Source organism: Cuculus canorus, chromosome 4 (assembly GCF_017976375.1).
Source record: "Cuculus canorus isolate bCucCan1 chromosome 4, bCucCan1.pri, whole genome shotgun sequence".
Classification (NCBI taxonomy): Eukaryota; Metazoa; Chordata; class Aves; order Cuculiformes; family Cuculidae; genus Cuculus; species Cuculus canorus.
The window spans coordinates 32,772,790-32,797,468 of NC_071404.1; the positions used below are offsets into that span (position 1 = coordinate 32,772,790).

The 24,679-nt window shown below is 39.0% G+C and overlaps 1 protein-coding gene across 1 annotated transcript; it reads right to left on the reverse strand.

Annotated features, from left to right (window-relative positions):
- Positions 1 to 1,224: 1,224 nt before the first annotated feature.
- Positions 1,225 to 9,805, reverse strand: FRG1 (FSHD region gene 1). The gene is made up of 9 exons (XM_009569828.2): positions 9,709 to 9,805; positions 7,836 to 7,903; positions 6,249 to 6,371; positions 5,240 to 5,297; positions 4,943 to 5,057; positions 4,460 to 4,564; positions 3,635 to 3,726; positions 2,510 to 2,620; positions 1,225 to 1,664 (listed from the first exon to the last, which is right to left on the reverse strand). Exons 1-9 carry the CDS (start codon positions 9,768 to 9,770, stop codon positions 1,628 to 1,630), a joined length of 771 nt encoding a protein of 256 aa, XP_009568123.1. The 5' UTR covers positions 9,771 to 9,805; the 3' UTR covers positions 1,225 to 1,627.
- Between the last annotated feature and the right edge of the window lie 14,874 nt (positions 9,806 to 24,679).

Below are 24,679 nucleotides of genomic sequence, written 5' to 3' on the forward strand. Positions count from 1 at the left end.
AAATTAGAATCAAAGATCAATTCTACCAATTATAGTTTCTTTTTGCAAATGGTTTAATACAGAGTCTCACTACAAACACATTGATGCTCCTAGCAATTGCTTCCTTTAAAATAATGCATAGTTAATAGATTAAGTGGAAATAAGTAGGAAAAAAAGATAATTTTCCATCATACTGGTAAAAAGGTCAAGCATTTGATCAGTTCATCTGACCACCTGATACTATTACATTTTGGTTAATAGTATTTCCTGAAGTACAATAATTAGATAAATGATAGGTATAGGGGAAAAGACAATTCTCTAGAAGATAATTTAAGTTAAAAAAACCCTCAGCTCCTGACAGGTCTTTTCTACCTCTAAAAACTGAGGAGAAAATTCTCATTAGGTAATAAAAACCTAAATACTTCGATAAAATCCCCACTTTTATTGCTAACCTCAACTAGCCTTCCCCAACTACCTGAAAAGTCAGCAGAGGATTTAAACAATTATGATGCACTTAAATTCTTCATGCTTCTTCCTCAAGACCAACTGCCTGTGAAATCAGACCAATATAAATTGCCATTACTGACTAAACTTTATTGGTCTGTTCTTGTGTTCTTTTTAGGCACATCATAATCTTGCATGAGCTTACAGATTTGTACAATTGCAGTTCAAACTAACAACTAGGAGAAGGTCTGTAGAGACGATTCAAATTATTACCATAAAAATCCTCAACATGCTTACTAAGTCATCTTTAAGACGCACATTACAAAACCTGTGGAGAAAGTAAGCAATCGTTCTGACTGAGGTAGATCCTGTGGAGATGTTGCTACTGAAAAGCTTCTTGGTAATCAGAGCAGACAGGTGTAAATGTATTTTATATGAGATACTAGGAATGCATATTATACTGTGACCTTAAAAAAAAGTGCCTGCTGTTTTATTAAGCAAATCAAAGTCCATGCCACAGAGAAAACAGCAAGTTTGCAAAATCAATTTTTCCCTCTTATAAAATACGCAGCCTAGTAACACAAAACACTCATCTACTTTTCTTTTCAAGCACCTGCATTTTCATTTTTACTAGGGTTCTTGTGACTTGTCAACACTTTTTCTAGCATACAGACCATGCTGCTTACCAGCTTGAACAGTGTTGTTCTATTTTGAACACTATTTTATGAAGTCTGATGCAGTGTAGAATGGCTCCACAGATGTCCTACTCAGGATCTCGTAGGATGTGTTCCAAGACATGTACTTCTTGTTCAACACAGTTACATATTTCTTCATGGTTCACTGTGTTAACTATATTTTACTTTTGAACTTTATTGTTGTTCTCTTCTGCCGCAAACATTTTCCACTCTAAGTTCAGGTTTCTTTCATCAGTCTTGGAAGATTCAGTGCGTCAATTTCTTTTCCACTAAATAATTATGTCACTATTTCTATAGCATGTAGTTTTAGCATAAACTTAATAGGATATGTTACTGAAAGATGACATTAGCTTGATGCTTAATAATAGCTTTCAGGCGATGCTTTAAAAGTGACATAAGACAGACATCAGCAAAACTTCTTCAATAAAAAATAATTATAAAATATTTTACTCTTGTTTTCAATCTGACCCTTTCATCAAAGATGGAGAAGAAAATGGACCAACTGGTTGTCACTTGCAGTATCTATCCGCTTTCACTTTTGCTCTCCTATATGGAAAAAAGAATGAAACACGATTTAGATTAAGACCAAATATACTTACATCTGGGTGGTTTATCTGTCTGAAAGCATTAAGGAAGCATTGAAGGCTATTTTTCTTAAACTTTACTTCAAAGCACATACGAAAGCCTAACAACACATTGGATTTGTTAATTTAATTTGTAATGTCTAAAGTTAACCTTGCCTTTCCCTTCAAATCATCATAAATTGCATTTTGTCTACTCTAAGGAATGCAATTCAGACTGACAACCTGGATGACTGGAGTGGTCCTCATCACTTGGAATTAACAGAAATAGACTTCTCCATTCTACCCACTGAATTAATGCAAATATTTATACAGTATACTGACACAAAATGTTTTAAAAATTCAACACAGTTTCTATGGTCTTAGCTCAGAGGAGAAAAAAAATATGTATTCCCACTAGAGAACATGAAGACCGTTCTTAATAAATGCTATTTCTCTTTAAAATGCAGCTTTCACAAACATTCTGGTGCCATAGGTATTGAAACTGTTAAAAATTCACTTAATTTTTGTGATTAAAGATTCATCCCTCAACTCCTTTTACTAAACAAACTGAACAACCTAGTTAAAGTTTTCCAAAAAAATTAATTTCTGGTAAATCCAAACCTGCAACTTTAGCTAAAGAACTGAAAATTCAGAACAACAACAAAAAAGCCAACTCCAGGACTCAGGCATGCAGAACACTCATCAGAGAGGAAATGCTCAACACCCCATTGCCTTGAAATGTAGCTCTCTTTTGTACCCCAGATTTACTGTAATTCCATCTCCCAGTAGTTTTTAAATTAGTACATTATTTCTTGTACTTCAAAGTACCTGTCAAGCAACATTTCATGAAAAGTGCCTTCTTTCCTGGCTTTTCTAAGGGCCTTTGTATCTTCTTTGCTTATTTTAAGCTTTTTGTCTTGAAAACTCTGGAATTTCTTTCTGCAAGAGGGGGAAAAAAATGTGAAAAAGTGGAACTTCTTTAAAGTTTTGTGTTTCAGTAAAACAACAGCTGTGATAAAAATCTCCGATTACCAGCAGACAACTGCCCCAATAAAATCCAGCAAACCATCACAGTATCAAATACTGCTCCAAGACTTATGTAGGTGAAAACTGTTCAGGTTTTTTTGGCAGTCTAAGTGGAATAAGCCCCTACATGGTTAGAATAATGTGGTTACAAGTTCTAAAGAGCCCCTTTTTTAACTACTTGCATGACAAGTCAGGGAGCAGAACTGTACTGGGTGAAGGTGGCAAGGTGCTAATGGTGGGGGAGCTGCAGGGATGGCCTCTGTGAGAAAGGGCCAGGGGCTGCCCTTTGCTGGATATAATTGGATCCACACCAGCCCAACCACAGGACACAGCTAGGTCAATCAGGAAAGCTGGTAATACATCTGTGAAAACATATTTAAGAAAGGGGAAAAAATGCCATACAGGGAGGAGAGGGAAAAAAACTCGTGCAAAATGGCGTGTGGACAAGGACAGAGGAGAGGGAGAAGATGCTTCAGGTGCTGGAGTGGATATTACCTTCTAGCTTGTGGGGAGGACCACGCCAGATCAGGGGAGAAGTGGGAGAGGAAAAGAGTGGGAGAGAGAAACCACTATGTACTGACCCATGTCTCCATTGTGCTTGGGGCAGCCAGTAGAGGAGTATGGAGTGAAGCTGAACTTGGGGAAGGAAAGATGGTGGGTTTAATTTTTATCTTTTTTCTCGCTACCCAAATCTACTTTAATGGGTAATAAATTTAATTAATTTTCCACAGGTTGAGTCTGTTTTGCCTGTGATGGTAACTGATATGCAACCTCCTGTCTTTTTCTCAACCCATGATTTCTTCCCTTGTCCTCCTGAGGGGAAAGTGAGTGAAAGACTGGGCGGAAGTTTGGCTCTTCCACCAAGGGCAGCCCCAAAGAGAGGTGAAAAAAGGTACTTGAGCCTGTTAACAGCTCTGAACTACGTACACGTAATTGATTTCACACTGTTTAACGTTTCCTTTGTCTTCTTGTGGAACATCATCTTTCTTCTTAGCTTCTCTCTCAGCACAAGTACGAATCTAGTCATTAAGAGAAAGAAAACCAGAAAATGCCGATATTTTAAAACCAGAAGTTACAGGTTAAAGATGCCAACATATCCTCATAACAGAATGACTGAGTTTACAGCTTTCAAATTGGTTAATTTGTATTGAAGACAACTGCAATAAAAGCAAGAGCTGCCTGAAGTATGGGAAATATTAAGTGTAATCCTTGAGATTACTGTAAGACAATCCCCTCCGTCTCAATGAAGCACCATTACAACTCTTAGTTTTAGCAGGGGTAAAATGCCTTTTTTGGATAGTGACTTAAAAATATCATTGCTCTGACTAGTAGACACCTATCTTTATTTGGAGGCACATGTATTTTCTACATTTAGATAAAGTCAAGATAATCTATTTACATTCACATTCTCTTACTTAGAAGATCTCCCCTTCTGCATCATTCTGGTAAGCCCTTCTCTGTCCCTGCTTCAGTCATAATCCATCTCTTCCATATGATCTATCTAGAATACCACAGAGACTGTCTTACCTGACAACATCTTGACCTTCTGGGGTGGTAGAATATCTTCCTATCTCTACTGCAAGTATCTCAGTTTATGTAGTCCTGAAGCTCATTTACCTTTTTTGTGGCCAAATCACTTAACAGCTTATAAAGTGATTATAACTGTATGAGCATTAAATTGTAGCACACATGGACACCTGTTTGTTTGAATATCTGTGCCAATATTGTATTAACTGTAAAAGCATAGATTACCTTTATCATTTCTTCTTCCCCTGCAGTTTTGCTTTTGGCTTCTATGTCTCCCTCTTCATTACATCTAATAAAACGGCTATTTGCTGCTAGTAATGCCATTTTCTTCTGCAGAAATAATATCACATATTATTAGTATAAAGAGTTTGTATATAACGCTTGATTAATAATATTTATCCTCTATAATACACCAAACAAACTGTAAATGTGATTAACTCTTTTATTTATGGACACTTCCATAGCTAGCCAGGAGACTTGCTGACTCCTTCATTCTTACTGCATTTTGACAGCTATAAGTGAACTGAAGGATTCTAAGAACTTCCAATTATAGTAAAAGCATTGCAGTTGGGAAAACAGAAAATTAAGTTACAAGATGGAAAAGACTGCAAAAAGCTTTTACTCCACAGACAAAGAACAACAATACAGATTAACTTGAAATACAGTCAAATGCTAGGAACACCAAATTAAGTATTCCAAACAGCTTACATCTTGGAAGACTGGTTCCCATTGCTCTCTTGATCCTATTGCATCTGAACGTCCAACAACAAGTCCATCTGAATTTATACCAAGGTATTTGCCATAACCAGACTTCAGAGCAATCCTCAAAGATAAAATGTGGGAAAACAATAAAGAATGTTTCTAATTCAAGCAAATGACAATATTCAACACATCACAAACACGTTGTTAGTAGACAATGTCCGTCTAGAGAATGTTAAAACCTGTATTCATGTCAGAAACAAAGATAACAAGTACCAAAATCTGTAACACTGTTATAGGACTTACCTTGTATCAGACAACTTTACTGCTGTAAACTGCTCAGGAGGACTAGGGCCTTCATCATCTGAGGAACCAATTAGTAAGGTATGAAGTATTAAACATACAATATTTTAGCCTGTTAATATTGCAGTTACAAAAAGAATTAAGCCCCAGCTATTGCTAAATACTATGGAAAGCTGCAATACTTTATGTCTTTAAGAATTCCTTTTTTTAACAGTCACTATTAAAAAAGCAATGCATGCAGGTGCTTATTTATGTTCATATGCTTAAGAGTGCTTAAAAAAAGACATAAAACATAGATAACCCTTATGTAAAGAAACTTATAGTGGAGAATGTTCTGTAATTCTCCAGCTGGCTCTGAAAACCTTAACATTCTTGTAATGTTTTTTTCTTACATAACCAAACATATTACTGTTCAGCTACAGTAACACAACTCAGTATCCTAAACGCTTCAAGCCTCTTCATCCCTCAGAACCACAATGAGATAATACTGCCATCGTTGCTTTGATCTCACCCTGGTGGTGAAACACACCGTCAGGGTTCTGGAACAGTCCTTGTCTGACTAATGGCTCTCAAATTCAAAGTAATGACAAGCTAATTATCCCACCATGTTAGTAGCCCTTTGTGCAGCAACAAAACAAGTATGTTAAAATAGGGATGCAGCAATAAGCCTTGAAAGTCATCTGCCTTGCGTTTTATTCTTCAACTGACACCATAAAGATTTTATAGGACTTAATAAAAGTTATACTGCTTTTTATCCAGTAAGTGGTACAGCTTTTAACAGGTGATCATCTCCAATGCAGTTCATTTTATTGCACACATAAACCAGCAAGAAATTAGATAAGTGAAACTGATTAGCAGTCATTAGATTTAAGTTATCTGTATGCTATGGCTAAGATTACTGCATTATTTGTAATAAACTGCTTTTAGCTGTAAAACTGCTTGCCTTTAAGTGATGCTACTTTTATGTCTTTCATTACTGAAACTGCTTATTTCTAGATCTCCTGAAACAAACCTTTATGTGGTGCTCCAAGCGTAAACAAGCCATTGTCGAGGGCATGGATATAAGCTCCTTTACCCATTTCTATAGCTATAGTTCCTGTAATTTCACCGAAATTGCTGATAGCCCACCAGTTTCCTAAAATAAAAAAAACATGACAGTTAATAGAGTAATTACAACTTCTGATTACAGTAGTTCAAGGGATTATATTTCTGTGTCTTCTCTGAGATTTGAAATTCTAAAGATACAATTGCTATTGCTATCTCAAGTTCTTTGTAGATTGTTTTATAGTATGAAGCCATTTAAATGGTGTTGCTGCAGAATCAGGCAGACCTGCTGTTCTGCCACCCTGCCGTCCCTAGTTACAGGCTCCTGTGCTTCAATCCTTTCTTTGTGTTAGTCCATAGAACAAGCTGATCCATTCAGCTGATGCAGCAAAGATATACCTTGCAAGGAAGGTACTTCTTTTCCCCTCTGAAACAGCCTCCTGCAGTTATAGGGTCATATCCAATTATTATAATAGATTCTCCAACACAACAGAAACAGATGATCTATCTCATCTTGCTGTTAAATTACTCCATATGAGCCGCATCAAGCTGATCTGTAACATTTTTCTGGTGCAAGATATGACAGCCCATTTCTCACGTATCATAATTTGTCTTAACACAGGAACAAGAATGACTTCCACTTATACTGCTTTAGCTTATGCCTACATGCACACTATAAAACCCAACATTTATCCTGTAATAAAAAATAACATTTATCCTGTAATGTGCACTGTGTTACGCTATACGTCTGTGTCTCTCATGACTTTGTGGTTCTTTTTTAGCTGTTTTTGTTTGTGAACTGTGATCAGTGAAGAGCATGAGAGCACCAAAGGGCAAGAGCCTGTCAAGTTACTGTTTTATGTCTTTCATTACTGAAACTGCTTATTTCTAGATCTCCTATTTGATCCTCCTATTTTATGAGAAAGGAAAAAGTAAAGTTATATTTTGTTACTGGTTAATGTTTGCGTTTTCAGTGTCAATTAACAGTAGCAAATTTATAATGTGAACATATCACAGCAGTCAAGGAAGTATGTAAAATTAAAAACAAATAAACAAAGTAGCCAAGACTCTTCCTTTTGAAAGGACTGACGGTGATTGAACTAAAGAATGCAGTCAGAAAGTACACAGTAGTAGAGTAAGAATAAAAAAGCACAGGTGATCCAACCACTAATTTTCAAAATAATAGTAACAAAAGATGTAAGTTATTTACACAGAAATACACTCATAAAATAACAGCATTGCTGTGCTAAAAAGTCTCTCCTCCTGAAGCAAATACTGCTGGGGGTGGGGGAGAGAATATCCAAGCTGATAAGTAGCTTGAGATTTATATAAGAACACACTTCAGCTAGAAAGATACATTGAAAAATCCATCCCACTGGTGTCAGAAGTTCCATTTAGAGTCTAGGAAGATCCAAACATACAAATAACACGTAGAAATGCTTATAAATCTCCACAGAAACTACATTTAGTGCACAAAGTCCTATAGCAACCTCTTCAGCTTCTGCTGTCACCTACAGTTTCCACAGTCTCATGTAATTTCTGGAAAGTAGCTCACCAACAATATCAAGTTCTTCTGCCGCATCCTCTTCCCTTTTCCTTTTCTTTTCCTTGTGCTTTTTCTTGCTGCAAAGGGAAATGCAAAGAAACAAGAATGCACTGCTGACTAAGCCCCTCCTCAGTGAGCTCTCTCACACACCCTCACTCCCAAGCCCCACAGCAGGGGGTCACTGACACGCAAAACCCCCAGCCCTGGCTGGCAGGCCCAGGCCCAGCTCAGCCTCTGACAAGCCCCCAAGGTGATCAGGCAGCACAGCCAGCACCCTAGCTGAGGCACCAGTGGCACAGTGGTGGCCAGAGCGGGGACAGGGCGATGGCAGCAGGCAGGCAGAATTATCTTTGATTCTAATTTTTTAAGTATCTCCAGAATATTGATTTTGTCACATATTAATGACCCAATTGTAACAGCCTAACAGCTGCATCACTTTTGAATATTTAGCTTGTGTTACGGAACTGTTCTGATACAATATATGGAATATTTCAAAGCGGAATGTTTTGACTTAAGCTAAAATACGCTTAAGTTTTGTCTAAGCAGTTGTAGCTTGAAAGTCAGACAGAATGTCCCTCTGATAGCATATTTTCTTTAAAATGGTGTTTTTCAGACACTGTCCTTTCTTTGAAAATGATAATGTATTGTGTGAGTAATGATTTGTGCTAAACATATGTCTCTTCTTCTGTAATCACCTATGTCTGGAGTTTCTACATATCTTAAAAGCCAAGGTCAAGTGGAGAGCTGGAGCCAACTTCAAATTAGCAGAGTTTTGACTGTTGCAAAGTTTCATAACATTAAAATTAGACCTTGGAAAGTAATAGAATATGCATAAGACTTCTGGGAAAATTTATACATATGGCATGTAAGTGGGAAATATATTCTGTAACTAGCTCTTGTCTCACTGCACGTGACTGATGGAGATCATTCCCGCATGTCGCCCAGGCCTGATAAAGGATACCTGCTTTCTAAAACTCCAAAACAAGTCTTAGAGAGTTTTACTTGCCAACATTTTTGTTATCAGCTCCAAGAAAAATGAAAGGTGTATAAATGAGAATCACAGAATGGTTTGGGTTGAAAGGGACCTTAAAGATCATCCAGTTCCAACTCCCCTGCCATGGGCAGGGACACGTCTCACCACAACAGGTTGCTCAAGGCCCCATCCAACCTGGCCTTGAACACTCCAGGGACAGGGCATTCACAGCTTCCCTGGCAACCTGTTTCAGTGTCTCACCACTCTCATCATGAAGAAATTCTTCCTTGTATCTAGCCTAAATCTGCTCCTCTTCTGTTTATAGACATTCCTTGTAGTCCTATCACTACAAGCCTTTGTAAACAGTCCCTCCCCAGCATTCCTGTAGCCCCTTCAGGTACTGGAAGGTCGCTACAAGATCTCCTTGGAGCCTTCTCTTCCCCAGGCTAAACAAGCCCAACTTTCTCAGCCTGTCCTTGTATGGGAGGTGCTCAAATAGCTTACCACTAGTAAGCTATTTGCCATGTAGCTTAAGCCCTGGGAGGCAGACTGTACAGTGACACAGTCCAGAGAGAAAGCTCCCGGGCTTTCAGTGGTATTGAGAGAGAAGAGTTGGCTATCCCAGGGAACTCAGTTTTTAACCTGATTGCTCTCAGAACTGACACCCGTCAGTCAGAGAGAGCCAGAAAGCCATGGGGGCATGGCGTGTGGCTGACTTTATACCAGGAGCAGAAATGTCCAAGCAGATGAGACTGACTGTGTATCTTAGAGGCTTTCGAATCCCAGCGTGTGTCCATACGCTCTGTGACTCGGATTTTGCGAAGAGGCTCTGCTACCTTTTCCACAGAGCTCCTTTATTATTGAGAAAGATGCATTGTGCGTGCTCAGGAGCTCCGACGGGAGCCTTACCTTTTCTCTTTCGCCCCTTTGAGAACGAGCTTGGTGGATTTAACGCAAGAATACTCCGCCATGTTGGGCTACGGCAGCCGCCTAGGGACACACCCCACCCCGCGCACCGCCCGCCGGTCGGACGGACGGAAGCGCCGCAGCGCCAATCTTCGCCCGCCCGCGTTCGCGGACGAGGGGGGCGGAGCAGCAGCACCACCACCACTGGGAGCAGGAGCGCCACCAGCGCCATCACCGCCAGCAGCGTCTGCACTCAGTGGACACAGAAGTTGAGAGGAAAAACTAAAGCACGAAAAGTTTAAAATTACGTTTAGGAGCGTCCCCCCCTTCCCTTTCTAAGCCTGCCCTGGCCGCTCTGGTTGCTGTAGCACGGGGCAGACCCCTAGGTCTAAGGAGCCTCAGGCTGCATCTCCAGCATGCATCTCTAAGGAGCATTCTCATCATGTGGGCAACCTGAAAGGAGGTTGCAGAGAGGTGGGTGTCGGTCTCTTTTCCCAAGTGACAGGTGAAGGACAAGAGGAAATGGCCTCTGGCTGTCCCAAGCGAAGTTTAGATTGGATATTTGGAAAAAAATATTTTCACCGTGATGCCGTGGAAAGCCAGACTCAATAATCAATGCTGATTTGATAAGTAACATGTTCAATACAACACCAGGCATGCACATTCCACCTAACGCGCGTACCATGTCCAGCACCATTCACAAAGGCTGTACACCATCAAAGCATACACATTCATCACTTTTCCTGGAACAGGTGTGTCTATTATAATCAGTTCCTGGAATTTATTTACACAAGTTTCCTCCTCTTGGTGCATGCGCTTTGCCTTCTTCGGGATGAAGGCTGTAGGTCTTCCTCACAGCTGAACTTTTCAACTCTCCTTGCACGTGATCTCAGACTCCATGGGCACCTCTTCAGGGTTGCATCTGGTCCTACCTGGTTCTTCTTTCTCTGACCATTGCGCTAGTCCTTGTTATCTGGCTTAATTAGATACAGTCACATTCTTTCCCATTCTTTCTAACTGCAGCCTCATTAAAAGTCCTTAGTTAAGCGTAAGTATCCAAGTCCAGGCTAGCTAAAAGTTATTATTCAAGCTAATACTACATTTCAGCACTAAAATCCCAAAATCTATACATAATATTCAAATACATAATGGGTTAGCAGCTTAAATAATTTATTCCTTCAACCAAAAGGGTTATTGAGCACAGGAACAGTCTGCCCAGGGAGGCGGTTGAGTCACCATCCCTGCTGGTGTTTAAAAGGCGAGTAGATGAGGTGCTTGAATGATTTAGTAGACAGGTACAGTTGGAGCTGATGGTCTCAAAGGTCTTTTTTAACTTAGTGATTCTATGATTGTATGACACACAGCAGAGCCCTTGGAGCTGTGCCCTCTGCCCAGGGAGCAGCTCTGCCAGAGTGGTGGCGGTTATGGCAAGGGCTGGGTACTGGGCTGCACTGGTGCAGGTACAAAAGCTCTAAGGGAAGCCCATGAAGACAAGTTGGGGAAATGGAGCTTTTAAGTCAACCAAGTGCACCAAACTGGGGGCAAAATGAGGTTTATGATAATTTTTCCAGTCCTGTTAGTATTGCACAGAGTAAAACTTCCTTAGAATTTCCCCTAGGGGTATAACCACATTTTTCTCACATGGTTAACCTGCCACCTTCTCAACAGGTACCACTAGTCCTCCTACTAGCCTGCTAGTAAGGCCGTAAGGAACAGCCGTAAGGAACGGCCTTACTAGCATGTGTGTGATTAAATTGCACCACATCACACTTAGAGCAATAATTTGTAGTTTGTGTTTAGTCTTATAGTCTCTTGGTTCTACTTCACACTAATGGAAGGAGTTTTATGCCCAAAAGGTTGTCTGCTGATTATATTAGCTGGTCAAATGAAAGATGCCATCCCTATCAGATCTTGTCTTATACATACACATACAGAAATGTTTGCATTGGATTTCTTTGTTTTATTTTCTGATTTCTCAGCACCTCAAAGGTATCTTCTGTAAGTAAGAAATGAGAGTCTTATACACTGTTACATCAAATCACTGAAATCATGGCCAGGTGATAAAACTCTGCATGTGTGATGTCCCAGTGAGTGACCCTGGAATTTATGAGTGACTGCAGATGTCTTCCACCGATGCTTTGATTGGATTCAGGACCTAGCCACTTCTCACCAAAATGCCTTTGGTTTCTACCTAAATGCAAAGCATAACTCACCCCATATTTTATTTGTGAAGCTGGAGTGGTTACACTTGCTGTGTAAAATGAAAACAACAGTAATGGACTTCTGGGAGTTTTTGGCAAGTCCTCTATTTTGGAGCTTTGGAGAGAAGGTGTTTTGGAGGAGGCATGGGCTTGTCAGCAGAAGCAATACTTCAATCCAGCTGCAGGTGTGTGTAAATTCAGAATATTTTTTATGTTTCTGGGATGCTACTTTCCTGCTGTTGTCTTCTGCTGCTGATGTTTGTCGGAGAGAGTCGTCTCCTTGATTGGTGTTTGGGAAGTGGATGACTTGAAGAGGTGTGTTGCTGTAGTAGAGAGCATGTGACTGTTGATATATTGGCTTAAAAGTCCCAGGAAATTGCATTTTGCAATTCCTTTTTTTTTAGTAAAAGCTAGAAAAATAGTCAGTCCAGCAAGCTGCAGGCAATAATGGACAGCTTACTGACTACTTCTGATCTCTGCGTGGAGCTGTAATGGGGAAATATTGCGTTAGCAAAGTCTTGAATCCAGTCAGGCTGTGAAGGTCCCACACATTTTGCTATATGTGGAGGGTGGAGGACTACAGAAGATCTAGATTTCCAGCTACAAGATCGAGATACCTAGGCAGACTAGTAGCAATCCGTATGTTGATTTCAACCTCACCCTCAAGGACATTCTGTTTACTGTTCCCACATTTCTAGAGATTATTGCCTGTCTTCTAGAAACCTTTTGATACTGTCTTAGAATTATAAAACCAATAATAGAATGGTTGTTCTTTAGTTTTCTTCCTTGTTTTTGGTGGTGGATACAATGACTTGTTCACTGCTAAAACATTTTAGGCAATATATTCATATTTTGTTCTATGTTCTCATGTCTACAGCCCTTTGGATATTAATTCAAGCTAATCTCAGCATTGAGGAATTTTAGCAAATATAATTGTATTTGACTCTAACTTTATCATTAAATACTTTTTTGTTGGTTCTAAGCAGATGTACCTATAAGGCAGATATTTTAGTAAAGAGAATATGAAAAATGAGAGACCAATCATGTAGGAATTAGGAAAATGCTCAGAAGAAATGAGTGAAGCAAAAAGAGTACCTATCAGCATGCTGATAACTCAGCCACCCTTGTATGCTAACCTGGTCCTTGGTGTTTTGGTTATTTTTGAGTTTTGTTTTGAGTTCTTTTTAAGCTTTGGTTCTGTGGAGGGCAAATTTGCAGGGGTTCTTTATTGTTTTCTTACCTCTAAGGTTACAACTTTATTTGTGGTAGGTCTTATTTTTAGACTGCTTAACTGTGCAACCTTAGCATTTGTGGGCTATGTGTACACTCATGTCAAAGTGGGCCAGTATCCGTTGATAAACCATGGCCAGCGCTTCAAAGTATGCAAGCAGCTGCCTGAGACATAAGATGGGAGAGGAAAAAGTAGTCTTTTAGTATGTTAGGAAACAAAGATGCCTTGACCACTTTTGGTTAAGAATATAAAGCGTTTTATAAGAGATGTAATAACTTTAAAGTTATTCATAATTATGTAAATTAAATTGCTGCGTTTTTCTTGTTAGCTTTTATAAAACAAATTGAAGTAAAACCAGTTTGTATTTTAAAATGCATGTATTTATATCATGCGATGGAAGTGCACGGGCTTTATATTTTGCTCTTTGCCCACCAGATGTTGCTATAGCCACAAAAATAAATACAGATAGAGAAACCTGAAAAAAAGAGTAGTTTTATTTTCCTTACAGATCACACATACATATCCTGATCTGGGAAAGAATCGCACATGTGCTTGCATTTTTGCGTTGGAAATAGTCCACATGAGTTCAGTTAAGCAACCCCTTTGGTGTAAAGTTGAGCATGTTTATAAGCTTCCTTAGCATGGGAGTATATCAGTTATGTTTGCTATTTGCTATTTTCTTAAGTTCTTTATTTGCTGTTCTGTTTTCCCCATTATAAAGACAAAGAAGGAAAGACAGAAGGACAGAGACCATAAATTTCTAATTTTAAAACAAATGTAGATTTTTTTCTCATATAATGTAAAATATGTCTTCTTGTAAATGAATATGGTTTTATTTCAGATTCACATAGTTTAGGTTTCTTCTTTAATTTAGGGATTCTAGCAGCAAACAGACGTCACCACAGTATATACAGAAGACAGTAAAACCTTTTCCTGCAGGGCAAAGTGATGCCATCAATCAGAAAACTGTATCTAAAATGGTACTGCTACAGAAAAGCTATTTAAATTCTAATTTGCTAGTTAGTATTTTTGAAATTAAAACATTTCCAAAATGTGCTGGCTATGATTGTTTAAAAAAATCAACAGCTATAACAGTTCATTTTCTTTATGGCAATGGAAATAAATGGAGCCTTTTTGTTTGCAATTGCAGAAAACAAATCACTTTTTTAATGACTAGATTTTCCTGCCAGCTTGGAATTTGCCGCATGTGCATTTTATTTTGAATGCCTAAAGAGTGAAATCATTTGCTGTCTGTCATGCAGATGGGGCAGATTTGCTGGGGTGTCATTTGTAAAACATGAGCTTTCATCATTTGGTTTTGAAGGGGATCATTAGAAATGTTTCCTATAGACACTTGGGATTGAAGAAAGCGAAGAGCTGAGACTGAGGGTCCATAAATATAGCCTAGTGTCATAAGAGCCTGGACCAAAACTTGGGTACTTTGGAATTCTCTTCTGTCTTGTTTGTTTACGTTAGGAAATATAAAAATACTTCCCCAAACCAGAGAAACTTGAATCAGCTCTCTTGATAGCAGAGTTGACAGATAGTTTATATGCTTTTTTTTTTCTTTCATTTATAAGCACGGAGCCCTTGTGAAATATCTAAGCTGCTGACTGATGTAACAGCCAAGATTGATATGGTTCTGTTTACCCATTTACAGAAGGAGTGAAATCTGATGTGTGCTAAAACCAGAGCAACTATATTTTAACTTTTCCCCAGTGGGACAAAGTACATACACTGGAATGTTGCGGTAGTTTCTCATAATGTTCAGCAGCAGTTGTGTGAGTGTGTTGAAGCATCCCCAGGATATGACAGATGTAAATAAAAAGCTAATTTGATTCATGACATTTTTAATACTGCGTGCTGAAAATGCTTTTAGTATAACTTCTAAATTTTAAATGTGACCTGAAATGACCTTTTTTAAAACGTAAAATGCTAGTGTTAGATTTTTAGCACAGTTAAGTAAATATTCTCAAAATGGCATTTCTTCTCCTCAGCTTTAATAGGAGGGATTTGTGAGCCTGTTAGAGGCAGGATAGAGCCACACTCCCCAGTTCACAGCATCCTTGGTTCAGAGACTCTACATTAGCTTCTCAGCTGCTTCTGCCTTACCTGATTACCCTCTCACTTTCTTCTGCTGACATTCTGTAGAATTTTGTTACTAAGTGTTTGTAGCTGGCCAGACCTTCTCAATATCTTCTTTTTTCCGTGCAGCTCTCTTCCTGGACATAAAACTATATATTTTTTTCTCTGTAAATTGTTTCCTCTCCCCCGGGATTGCCATATAATTTCTTTCTGCTTTTTTTTCTTTTTTTTTTTCTTAACAGGACAAGAGTGTTTATCTGCTATGATTGTTTTCATTGCCCATTTGAATTTAAAGAGCTGTTCTAAGTGATTTTCCTCTCTTATATAGCTCCTGATTCTGTGTAATTTATCCTGAATTTGGTCTTCCACAGAAAGGCAATTTTTACAAATGCAGTGGCAGTAAGTGTCTTGTAAAAAATGCTTTTGTGTGGACTTTGCAATTGTGGAAGTGCAGGGGAGACCTGTAGATTATTACATGTAGAATAGGTATAGTCTAGGCAAAGATAGAAGAAGCTTTTTGCTCTGGAGGGAAACCTGAGCTGTTCATTATCCCTGCCTGCTCACTTCTTTGTAAATGTGTAAAATGTAAGTGATGTAGTTCTACTTGTGGGGTTTTCCCCCCCCCTTCTTGGGCCAAATACAAGAGGAAAATAAATACACTTAACACCTGCTCATTTATGAGGGCCTAACTCAGACTATCCTACTTGTTTTTTCATCCAAAGATCCACTGAATGATGTCAATATTTATTAAATTTTGAAGCAGTAAAAGAGATGAAAGGCAAATGTAAAACTTCTTGATCTTTGCCCTACTGAGTACTGTTATTTGTATTTTGTCGTACTCTTGTTTTTAACTTTTCCCATTACATATCTAGTAAGTCTGGATTGCCTGGCTTTTTGTGTCATGCTTTCTAAAAGCAGCACAAGCAAAACAAAACAGGTTCTGAGTTTACATCCCCTCATTCTTGACATTAGGAAATAGCACAGTATATGGAAACTGTATTGAAATACAGCAACCGGAGGTGGCGGCATTCACCATTCTAATGCAGTCTGACTTTTTTTTTTAAAGCTTCAGTAACTTGAATGAATGATGTCAGATTTTTAGCTTCCACTGAAGAAATACAATGCAATCCAGAATTTCTGTCCCTCAAACCTATGAAGAAGAGATGTAAAACTAGATTGTAAGGGTTTAAAATTTTGAAAGACGGAACAAAAGAAGACCACATCTATTGGGGCTTTTTTTTGAAAAAATGCTTTTAAAGCCATTGTTGTGAGTTTTTTAGCCTGACTAATGATTGTTGAGTGCTTTTGAGCTGGCAACATCTGTTGGCTTGTGTCCTGTCACAAAAGGTAAGTGAGTGGGAGTTGAAACTGCTGATCTTCCCATATTCTGATCCTGAGAGAAAAGGAGAGGAAACATTTCAGTATGCATCGCCTGTTTTCCCCACAGCATACCCTCAGAGTATGTCAATGCTTTTCTTACAGTCTAGGTGCAGCACAAAATATTTTTTCCCAATTAAACTTTGTTTTTCTGAAAGGGTCTTTCCTGCTCCTGAAAATCCTTCATCTAATTTGTCAAAGATAAAAATAGTATTCTTATGTCACAGCTTTGTCACAGCAGGTTATGACAAGGATGATCTAATTTAGATCTCAGTTTTTGAGACTGGATACCATGTTTCAGTGCATCCCAGAGAACTGTCGGTCTGGAGTGGTGTCCTAGGGAATAATCCAGGCAGAGTTTCTGGCATGTGAATAGATGGGGTGTGATTTATACAATTAACTTTTTAATGGAGCACTGAGCTGTATCCATACTGTTTGGTGGGTGGTGTCCTTAGGTGTGTTTGTAAGGATCTCCTGTAACTGGTCTACAGCACCAAGCCTGAAATTCTCCTAGGCCTGCATCAGGTGTTTAGTTCTGTGATGGGTAGGAATCGTTCTTGGATCTGGTTATATTTGGCTCCAGTGGAATAATTCAGCATTTGTAAGGTCCATTGTTTGCAGTTGTCTTTGATGCGGATGAACAAGATCTAGCTCAGGTTTCGTCACTGCCTCATCTAGCAGATCCAAAATATCTCGCTCTGCTAGATCCTTGAATAGGACATACATATTTCTCCAGTATCCAGTGGAAAGCCACAAGTAGTCTAGTTAAAAGTAATACCATACTGCCCAGGGCCTTAGCAGTAGCAATAGGTGATATATGGTCAGATAGGTAGGCTATGCACACCATAGCCATGCACCTCGTTTTCCACTGGAGGCAGGGAGACTTTTTTTTGTTTGTTTGTTTGTTTATTTGTTTTTCCCCAAATGGCATGAAATTCAGGGAACAGGCTCATGTGGTTTAAGTGGAGCATTTTTTTTACTGTAAAAATAATTTTGGTAGTCTTGTGGTATGAGGGAAGAAATAAGCCCTGCAAGTTGGGTTACTCTTCCTAGACTTTGAGTGCTTCTCTGCTGCACTGGGACATTAAAAAGAGGAGAGGATGTTTATGCATTGGTCACAGGCTTCTTCTCAGGAGCTGATGGAGTGTATAAAGGACAACCCTTTTTGTTAGCAGTATGTAGTAGTCAAGATTCACGGCCACATAGTATTTTCAAATATAGTTTGAAACACTGTTCACGGTGGTTTATTGCAGCAGTCTGGAAAACTTCAGTGTCAGTTCAGACTCGCTGTATTCCTATATCATGTTTGGGTTATGGCCTGAGACAGATTACTCACAGGAAGACAACAAACATAAACACTGACCATATTCTGAACTGACTGTTAAAGGCAATGAGAAACAAAAGCACCCTGTGGAATCAACATGAGTTCAAGGCAATACAGTCATTGAAAATCAAGTGTTTGTAGCATCGTACGACCTAGCTTACCCATATCCATGCATGCAAATAGACCATTTGCCAATCAAATGACAGCGACAACTCTAAAAAGGGATAAATGGAAAGAGAGATGTCAGGATCCTGGATGCTGTGTGAAACCCCCTTCCTTGCTTTACCTAGCAACTATGTCACCCATCTGACGTGAAGATGCTAGCTCTTTTCTCCCTCTGCTTCTTGGGGTGTGGGTGTTCGGAAGAGAAGCTAAGAATATTTGCAGGTGTCACCTCATTTCCTCTCCTGCATATGGAGGCATGTGACAAGATTCTCCAGACTTGGTGATGTTTATTTTTGAAAGAACACCTAAAACTAAGTTACAGCTTCAAATGTGACGACAGACTGAGAAGCAGTCATCCATTTGATCAGTTCAGCTCTCTCCTGCAGGGAGATACATATTAAGACTGGATATCAAATGTAGATTGTCTGTGTTGATCCTGGATTTGTCTTTATCAGACTTACTGCTGTGACTACAATTTCTAACAGGTTGACTGCCTGTGTATTTACTTGGGTTTGCACCTTACTCTGCTCTGCTCTGAAGTTGGTGAACTTCAGAGTAAATTACACTTGAGGCTTGGTACCAGTGATACCTTCACAGAGGGGTGTGTCTATGTGGGAGTGTGATTCAGATGAAAGGCATCTGGAGGTGACATGGTTTCCTAGTGGTTACCTGTGAATCCCTTGCTGGTGGAAGGAGGAAGAGCAGCTGGAGGCAGCTATTTTTTCAAATGCCTCCTTTGATGTTGGTGACAGAGTGCTCATTTTATCTGCATGCATAGTACTGTCTTATGCTTTTGCGAAATGTCTCCCTGCAGAGAGGTTAGGCAATAATCCTGACTGGATTGGTGACATGGTTTTGGCTACTGCTGGGCTTGTGGTCTGCTATTTGTATGAAGAATGCAATGTAGCCATCTCTTGGATGATTTTTGAGGGGTCAGATCCTTGGGGTCTCCTGTTTCTCCCTCCTCCTGAAGGGTAGTAAGATTCTCTACACAAGCTGCATGCTGTATGGTGCCTTCATTCATCTCTGAAACACAGCCCATAGAAGTTTGGTCTTTATCTTTTCCCATCTCCCATAAAGAGCAATAGACTTTTTAAAAAAAAAAAAATTAATTTTTTTTTTTTTTATTTTTAAACATTAATTTGGCATGACTTTGAAATTTGTTACAAACCTGAGAACTGAATCAGGCAGTTTCCTCAATTGTTTGCCAGTGTTTGGAGATTATGATGTGTCTGTCTGGCTCAGAGACAGATCCCTTGTGCTGGGATCATGCAGTGCCTTAGGCTATTGTCTCATAACTGTCAAATGGTATTGTGAGTTTCCTTTTGAGAGGCTGCGTACTTTCTGTGTACCATAGGGTGTGATGGATGGGTGGGGATGGAAACAGAGTGTTAAAGTGAATCCATACCCAGCTCCATCTTGTGGGAAAGATATTTGCAGACTTTAAATGCTGAAGTCAGTGAACATGTGTAGAAGGCAGTCATGAGAACACTAATAAAGGTACGTTTATGAGTCTTTTAAGTTCCATGTGATTTAACTAGAACATTCCATGGAGAAGACTCACCCCTTTAGTCCTACCAGTGAAAATGACATGAATCTTGAGGTAAAACCTTCCAGCCTAAAATTGAAACAAGGTAAAAGACAGTATGTGGTTGGGTTAGTATTGCTCCTATTTATAAGTTGCAGCTAGCATCAGAGAATCCGATGTGTAGATTCTATTTTGTCTTAAAGAAAATTTGCAAAGGCAAAGAAGTGTTTCCTGAAATGTTTTGAAAGTTCATGCAGAAGACTTGTTTGCCTACTGTATAGGTAACTTTCTAGATCTATAATTTTATGCATCACATCATGATTAAGCAAGATAATGCAGACCTATGGATCAGCCTCATTTGTCTTTTTCTTTATTTCATTGACTGCACAGAGGGGGCGTGTATTCTGGAAAGTTCAGATCGAAAACCTATTTTGTAGCCTAGTTGGAACCCAGGCCTCTGGTGAGCACTCAGTGTTTTGTCTCAGGTAGTGATGCATCTGGTAGTGGACTGATTGGTTTGTAGTTCCTAGCATCTTCCCTTACTTCTCTTAGAAGACCAATAAGGGCATTATTCTGCTTTTCCAGTGTTGTGCAAAGCAAAATGATGAATATTGAATCAATAAAAAAATCCATAATTTAACTGCTCTAAGGCAAGAAAAAGCAATTTAAAACTGTAAATTATTTATTTTCCTTAAAGCATTTTAGTGGGATGATCTTTTTGTGTTTTACTTGAAATATCATTTGGATCCCTTTTATGTGAAATGCTTTATTTGAAGCTTTTTTTCAGACCGTTATATTAATAGATTAGTTTTAGCAGTGAACCATTTGGAGGTAATCGATTGAGAACAACAGTACAGAGGTTCCCTAAGCTAGGCTGCATTTGAAGGGTTTAATTTTAATAATAATCTCAGAGCTACAGCTGCTTCATGTTTGTTTAGTAATAGAGTTGATGAGCAGCTAATTTGAAAAGAAAGCTCAGGCACAGGTGTGAAATTCCTCATGAGTATAAGAGAACTGGCCCTGAATGTAGGAAGGTGGTGCTGAACATATTGCTCTGTAGTAAGCCAAAAAGTTTAAAAAAAATATATATTTCTAAACTCTCATGCTTGAACATAAATCACTTCACCCAAACATCCTTCACCTTTTTATTATACCACTTGAGTGATCATCCAGTACGTCAGAGACCAGGATTTGATATCCTGCTCTGTCTGGTTTAAAATCTGTATTTCCTAGTTCCAGGATTTGACACCTAGTGACAACAGTGCCCCGAGTAGGGTTTTTTTTCATATGCTGCTGTTACAGTTTGTCTAGGAAAGCTAATATCAATTTGATTTGAAAAGCACCATTTACTGCTGTCCATTCTATTTACATACAAAGGATGCAGAGGTGTGAGTCCTCGTAGCCTCCATGGACCTTGGAGAAGGGAGGATATAGCATCTGAAGAAAGGCAGAACTGAAAACATTTTCTCTGGTGTTTTCTACTCACCAGGTTATGAGCTCTGTGGGCGGTGTGTTTAGTCTCGGTAAATACTACGCTTAGGTTAGTAAACATTCTGATTTTGTGATCCCTGTCATACGTGCTGTGATTATACTGGTGCTCCTCTAGCAGTTACTGTGGATCGTAGCTCACAGATGAGAATATTGACTTTAACAGCCGTATCTTTAATATTATGCGAGCATACAGGCTACCAAGTTGTGGAAACCAAGGAGATAACACATGGTTTGCTCTTTTCCCTGTTCTACAAGATTAATAAGCATTGGCAAAGGTACTTGGGGCAGATGAATGGGTTGCTGCTCACAGATATTGCTGTCAGTGCTGACCACTTTTCTAGTTAGGCTTCAGGTGGTTTCCATGGGGTGGATTTCCCTAGGAAGGCAGGATGCATGAGACAGATGTTGTAACACAACTGGTATTGCAGTGTGGGCATTCTCTTGTGTAGCCAGTTCCAAAGCTCCAATTTACAGCATGCTAACATGGAGGAAAGAGCTGGATGAAATTCAAGAAAGTGTCAGGAGAAGTTTGAAATAGTCCTGACAGATTTTGACCAGAGTGTATGTGTAAAAACCAGAACTAGTTCTCTAGTTCTGAGACCTAGGGCCAAATTCATGTAGGTGAAGCATTCTCCAAGTTCACACAGAAAGCAGGAAAATACCTTTAGTTATTTTAATGACCTCTGCATTTTCTCAGTAAGGTCATAAGCAGAAGTACCGTGCATTGCTGTTCTAGTAAGAATTCCCGTGTGCTCCAAAGAGATGAGCCCAGTCTTGGAGGTTCAAAACAATCACCTGACTGTGGGGACAGTAAATCAGTTTTCTGGCTTCTTTGAATTATAAAGTGAAGTTCTTAAAATAATTTTTTATTATTATTAGTGAGGAGTGTTCCTGACATTTCTGTTGGGTAATTAGATGCTAGTCGCCATCTGATTACAGATGATATGCAAGACGAAGGTATACAGAGACAGGCAGGTGTTTTGAGACTAAATAGGTCAGTTACAAGGTGAGGAAGTGATGTGAAAAATCTTGATTTTAGTCTTCTGTTGAAATAATCAGATTCACTCTATTTTGCAGTGCAAACTCATGAAAATCCTCTTGGAGTTCACTGGACATTAACGTCAACTGTATTTGAGATGGAGATGAATAAGGAGAGAGACGTAGTTTTTCAATTATAGGACCCTGGGTTGCTGCTGCTGCTAATTGATTCAGTTGAAAAATACTTGCCTGTTCTGTAACAGCAGCTTCTGTGATTTGAAACCTGTTTAGATACTTTTCTAGCTGTGGGTTAACAAGATGAATCATGGACTCCACAGTGCCTTCATATTGTCCAACACAGATCATAAAGGGCAAAAATAGTAATTTCTTTCCAGCTCTCTTGGTATTTCTGGTTGTTGTGGTTATTGTGCTGGCACAGAACTGATTTAATTTCACAGAATTTTCTTCATATACAGAACTGGAGAAACTGATTTTGCCGACATTTTAGTTTCACAATGCCTGCCTTTCTTAGAGAAAACAACTGTATTGGCATTGGATGCAGTAGTAAGAATAACTCCCTGTGCCTGGAAGGCATTGTGAGCCACTAGAATAAATCTAAGAACCTTATCAAGTACAAGTAAACAATAAAATGAAACCCATTTATCTGAACCAGCAGTACAAATGTGTGATATGAGGAGCTGGCTCAAAGCCAGCACAGCAGCAGGAGAAAGTTTGGGTTTCTTCCCTCCCAGTTTCTCTTGTATTCTGTATGATACTAGGCTTGCAGGAGGGAAGGAGTGTGTTTGTGTGTGTATCTCTATGCCGAGACACACAAGTAAGTTAATGTAAGTGAATGTGCAATCTGTCTTCTGTTTCAAATAGACAAATCAAAACTTTGTTTTAATTAAGATTTAAAGAATAGTGCACCAACATGAAAAAAATGTTTTATTCACGTGATTTCTGCCTACTAGTATGAAAATCAAAAACAACCTTTGAGGCTGCCCTAAACAACCCTGTCCTGTCCTGACTTGCTTTACAGCAAGAAAGACTAGATGGATCCTATGTATTTTTGAAAGAATAGCTAAAAAGTAGCTATGGTTTCAAATGTGATACTAGATTGAGAAGCAGTCATCCATTTGATCAGTTCTGCTCTCTCAGCAGGTAGATACATATTAAGACTGGATATCAAATGTACATTGCTCAGGTTGATTCTGGGTTTGTCTGTATCAGACTGCTGAGTCTACAACTTCTAACAGGTTGACTGCTCATGTATTTACCTGCTTTTGCACCTTACTCTGCTCTTCTCTGTTGCTGAGCTAAGAAGTAATGAAGTTAAAATTAGTTTTGATATGACTTGTAGTGACTATGCTTTTACAAAGCCCCAAACATACTGATAGTGTTTTAGAGCACAGATGCTTTTTGCTATGCTGTTCATAGAGTAGCTGTTTGGCTAGAGACTCCAGGGTCTGGAAATTTGATGAACATAACATTAATAAATACTAATAAAGTGAGTTTTATAAAATCTCTTATTAGTACTCTCATTGCAGAACTTTTTTTTTGTTGCCTGACAGCACTGAAACAATAAGACATTGTGTTATTTTAACTTATTTTCATTGAGTAAGACAGCGTTGTGGTCCTGGGCAACCTGGTCTAGCTGGCCTTGCTTGAGCATGGGGGTTGGATTCATAGTGCTGAATCTCAAGAGATCTTCTGACTTAAATGATTCTGTAACAGGAGGTCAGAGAAGGTAACTGTGGATTAAGTGTTAATTAGTAAATTTAGTTTAACTTCAGTGGAAGAAAAATAGTGGGTTTTTCGATTCAAACAGAAAATGCATAGTACATTGAACTATAGGATCATAGAATCATTTAAGTTGGAAAAGACCCTTAAGATCAAGTCCATCCTTAAACCTAATGCTGTCAAGTCCACCACTAAACCATTTCCCTAAGCACCACATCTACACATCTTCTAAATACCTCAAGGGATGGTGGCTCATCCACTTCTCTGGGCAGCCTGTTCCAGTGCTTGATAACCCTTTTTGTGAAGAAATTTTTCTGAATATCTGATCTAAACCTTCCCTGGAGCAACTTTTGTCTGTTTCCTCTTGTCCTATTGCTTGTTACTTGGAAAAAAAGACTGACCCCAACCTTGTTGCAATCTCCTTTCAAGTAGTTGTAGGGAGCACTAAGGTCTCCCCTCAGCCTCCTTTTCTCCAGACTAAACGACCCCAGAGTTCAGGAATGTAAATATGGAGAATACTTGTAAATTCCTAATTGTATTGGGAAAATTCATCCCAACTAAGAAAGAACAACTTGGACATTTAGCTGGGTGAATATGCACCTTGGAAAGAATCTGGAAATTAAGGAGAAGATGATGAAGACTTATATGGGTGAAGATAAAGGATGCTGTAGGTCTAGTACCCCAAGACTAACTGCATGCTTTCTCAATAAAATAGTACATTGAGTTGCGAGGGATAATGGAAGGAGAGCATATAAACTGCAGTGCCTGTGAATAGGTGAGAAATTCAGGTTGTTAGGAAACTCAAATAGGATTGATAAGATAATTTCCATCTGAGAATTCTCAGAACTTTTGCA